Here is a 1,005-nt window from a genome sequence, read left to right on the forward strand (position 1 = left end):
TGAGCACATCCAGGGCAGCATCTGTTAGCTGAAATATGTCAATTGGTATACCATACATTCCTGGGGCCTTATTTTTAGCTATTTCCTTCAAAGCAGCTTGAACTTCTTCCTTCATCACCATAGGCTCTTGGTCATATGTTGTTTCATGAAATTCTTCTGTGTCTTCCAATTCCTTTCAATACAGTGACTCAGTATATTCTTTGCATCTTCTTTTACTACTTCCTGGATCATTCAATAATCTGCCTAAAACATCCTTGATTATAGTAACTCGAGGTTTGAACTGGTTCTTCAGTTCCTTGAGCTTAAGAAATGCTGAGCGAGGGCATATGTCTCCGGCACGTCCATGCAAGAGGCTGAGAGCCGCGGTGGCTGCCAGCTTGGGTTTGAGTGAGGGGACGGGTGAGCTCTGCCCGGAGAGGCTGCCTTTTCCACCCGCTAACCACCTTTGCAGTGGCGCCTGGGACTCGGCTGTTGAGACTCCCAGGGAGTGGGGCCATGTGGGCGCCGGCTGGACTGAAGCTCTGAGGGCTCTGTGGCCGAGCTGCGTGCCAGCGCCATGGTGGCCGTCCCCACTGACACGCTGTATGGCCTCGCCTCGCTTGCTCGGCCTCGTAGGCACTGGGAGATGTGTACCACCTCAAGGGCCGTAGTGAGACAAAGCCACTGGCCGTGTGCTTGGGCCGCATGGCCCACGTCTATAGGTATCCGGATTCTTGATCATGCCTTCAAGCAGGACTTGGCCCAGGGGCTTGGGGGACCTCTTGCACTCACCAGTGCCAACCTCAGTTCCCAGGCCAGTTCTCTGACTGTCACGGAGTTCCAAGCCCTCTGGCCTCAGTTGTCCTTAGTCACTGACGGGGGGCCAATTGGTGATGGGCAGAGCCCTGAGTATCGCCTTGGCTCAACTGTCCTTGACTTATCTGTTCCTGGAAGGGTTTGGTATCATTCATCCAGGCTGTGCCGTGGAAAGTACTACATCCACTCTCCAACAGAAGTATGGGCTGC

At 53.5% G+C, this 1,005-nt stretch overlaps 1 protein-coding gene across 1 annotated transcript in view; it reads right to left on the reverse strand.

Annotated features, from left to right (window-relative positions):
- The window catches only part of CEP85 (centrosomal protein 85kDa), a 33,441-nt gene extending 32,755 nt beyond the window's left edge, over positions 1 to 686 (reverse strand). Inside the window, exon 1 of the mRNA XM_006883645.1 lies at positions 578 to 686. Within this exon, the coding sequence (XP_006883707.1) occupies positions 578 to 686 (109 nt within the window). The remainder of the gene's footprint in view (positions 1 to 577) is intronic.
- Between the last annotated feature and the right edge of the window lie 319 nt (positions 687 to 1,005).

Source organism: Elephantulus edwardii, unplaced genomic scaffold (assembly GCF_000299155.1).
Source record: "Elephantulus edwardii isolate Elephantulus edwardi_28Jun2011 unplaced genomic scaffold, EleEdw1.0 scaffold00028, whole genome shotgun sequence".
In the NCBI taxonomy this organism is placed as follows: Eukaryota; Metazoa; Chordata; class Mammalia; order Macroscelidea; family Macroscelididae; genus Elephantulus; species Elephantulus edwardii.